Source organism: Poecilia reticulata, linkage group LG5 (genome assembly GCF_000633615.1).
Source record: "Poecilia reticulata strain Guanapo linkage group LG5, Guppy_female_1.0+MT, whole genome shotgun sequence".
Lineage (NCBI taxonomy): Eukaryota > Metazoa > Chordata > Actinopteri > Cyprinodontiformes > Poeciliidae > Poecilia > Poecilia reticulata.
Genome location: NC_024335.1, coordinates 16,898,391 through 16,900,354, shown reverse-complemented (window position 1 = coordinate 16,900,354; position 1,964 = coordinate 16,898,391). Strand labels below are relative to the sequence as shown.

At 41.0% G+C, this 1,964-nt stretch overlaps 1 protein-coding gene across 3 annotated transcripts in view; it reads left to right on the top strand.

The window, feature by feature from the left end:
- Positions 1-1,964, top strand: part of LOC103465047 (monocarboxylate transporter 2-like) — a 50,853-nt gene that overhangs the window by 529 nt on the left and 48,360 nt on the right. For 2 of the 3 annotated variants that reach the window (XR_533744.1, XM_008409566.1), the window contains exon 1: positions 956-1,196. Coding sequence is in view for 2 of the 3 variants with exons in the window: in XM_008409566.1 (XP_008407788.1) it covers positions 956-1,196 (241 nt within the window). In the remaining variant the exon portion in view is untranslated. Of the gene's footprint in view, positions 1-955; positions 1,197-1,964 lie in introns of those variants that run through there. The other variant, XM_008409567.2, reaches the window with a different exon arrangement.

Sequence of the window (1,964 nt, the reverse complement as noted above, 5' to 3'; positions counted from 1 at the left end):
CAGCTGAAAATACGCATCTTTTGTATTAACCGTGTTGTCGGGCGCATCTGTAGCGAAGTTGTTTTTAATCCTTGGCGTGATGGTGACGTAAAAGCCGACGTTTTCTGTTTGGCTGCAAACAAAGCAAACAGTTGGGGCCGAAGCTGTAACATTTGAAGGGGGAATTCTACAAACTTATGTCTGAAACATTAACCATTAGATGTTTAAGTGGATTAATTATCGACGTTTTGTGACGTAACAACAACCCAGTCAACGTTGTTGGTTCCTTTGTAGATTTATTCTTCCCCAAGTGCGTCTGAAAAGTGTGGTGTGCGCATGTTTCAAACCCGTTACAGTTTCATTCAGAAGCCCCCTAGCTAGTAAATGGAGTCTAACTTTGCTTAATTTGATGTCTGTGTGCATGCAGCTGTTCTATGAGGGCCTCAGAGTTAGAAAATTAATTTATTTACATTGTTGCACATCAATAAAAGAAGACACAACAGATCAGATTAACATCCTTTTTAACTCTCGTTCTAAATGTGGGGACCATTGACAGACGTATGCTGTTAGATTTGCAACAATCTGTCATACACCACACCATGAATGTGGTGACGGTGGAAAGGAGAAATCCTGTTAAACATGAATAACCCTCCGGTAGAAAGCGTCTCATTTTGAGCTGCCATCTGATTGACAGGGTTGAACAGACAACCTCACAAAGACCAAGGAACAAAGTAGACGGGTCAGGAATAAACTTTTGAAGAAGTTTAGAGCAAAGATTCAAGCCAGCATCCTAAAATGGACAAAGCAGAGAAGAGCTGCAAGCGATGATGCATGATTTGTTAGCTTAAGCACATTTTCAATTGCATCCTATTCGATCATAGTGACAGATTCTTGGTTTTATTATTTTTAAACTATTCTCTTTTAAAGGAAGGCCTTGTTTTAGCTCCATTTGTGTTTGTTCTTTGACAACTTATTAATGTCATCCACTCTGAACAGAAAGATGCCGCCTGCACCTGCAGATGTGTTGGGTCCCAAGCCCGTGGACGGGGGCTGGGGCTGGATGGTGGTGCTCGGCGCCCATATTTCCATTGGATTCGCATATTCCACTCCCAAAGCCCTGTCCATTTTCTTCAAGCCGATCAAAGAAGACTTGGGGGCCAGCTACAGTGAAATAGCATGGATTTCCTCCATCATGCTGGCTGTAATGTATGCAGGCGGTGAGTTTTTATTATGTTGCCCTGTTCAAACAGAGAAATAATTACAGCTATCAGGACGTTCAATGGTCAACAAACAAGTTTAAATGACCTAATCATGGAACATGAGGTATAATAAACTCCTAGTCTTTTTTTAAAAACATTTATACTGAGGTGAGGCAGGATTAGGGGTTTTAAATACAACAGTATGGCACGGTTATGCAACATGACATAAAACTGATGTCTGGGTAAGTACACACACACATTTCTGCAAAATAGTTTTTCAAATTGATATACATAACACCGTTTTGTCTCAACAATTTGATTCAAAAATTTAACTTGTGCAAACGTTTACCATTTTCATTGTACAATAGTGTTTTTTTTTTTTTTTATCAGCTGACGTTTACTTATAGAGCTGCAGTGAGCCCACAAAGGAAACGTGTCCTAAAAGCTGTGATCCATTACAAGGTCTGCAGTCTGCAGCTTTAAATTAGCATCTTTTACACAATCAATGTGGACTGTGGAGAGGTTTAAATGTGTTCCAACAATAGTTAGGATTCATATATATATATATATATATATTAAAAAAAAATTCCCTTCTCATCCTCCGCGGGTGGTCTGTTTCATCCTCTGAGCTCGGGTCCTCTACCAGAGGCCTGGGAGCTTGAGGGTTCTGCGCAGTATCTTGGCTGTGCCTAGAACTGCACATTTCTGGACTGAGATGTCTGATGTTGTTCCTGGGATCTGTTTGAGCCACTGCTCCAGTTTGGGGGTGACTGCCCCGAGGGCCCC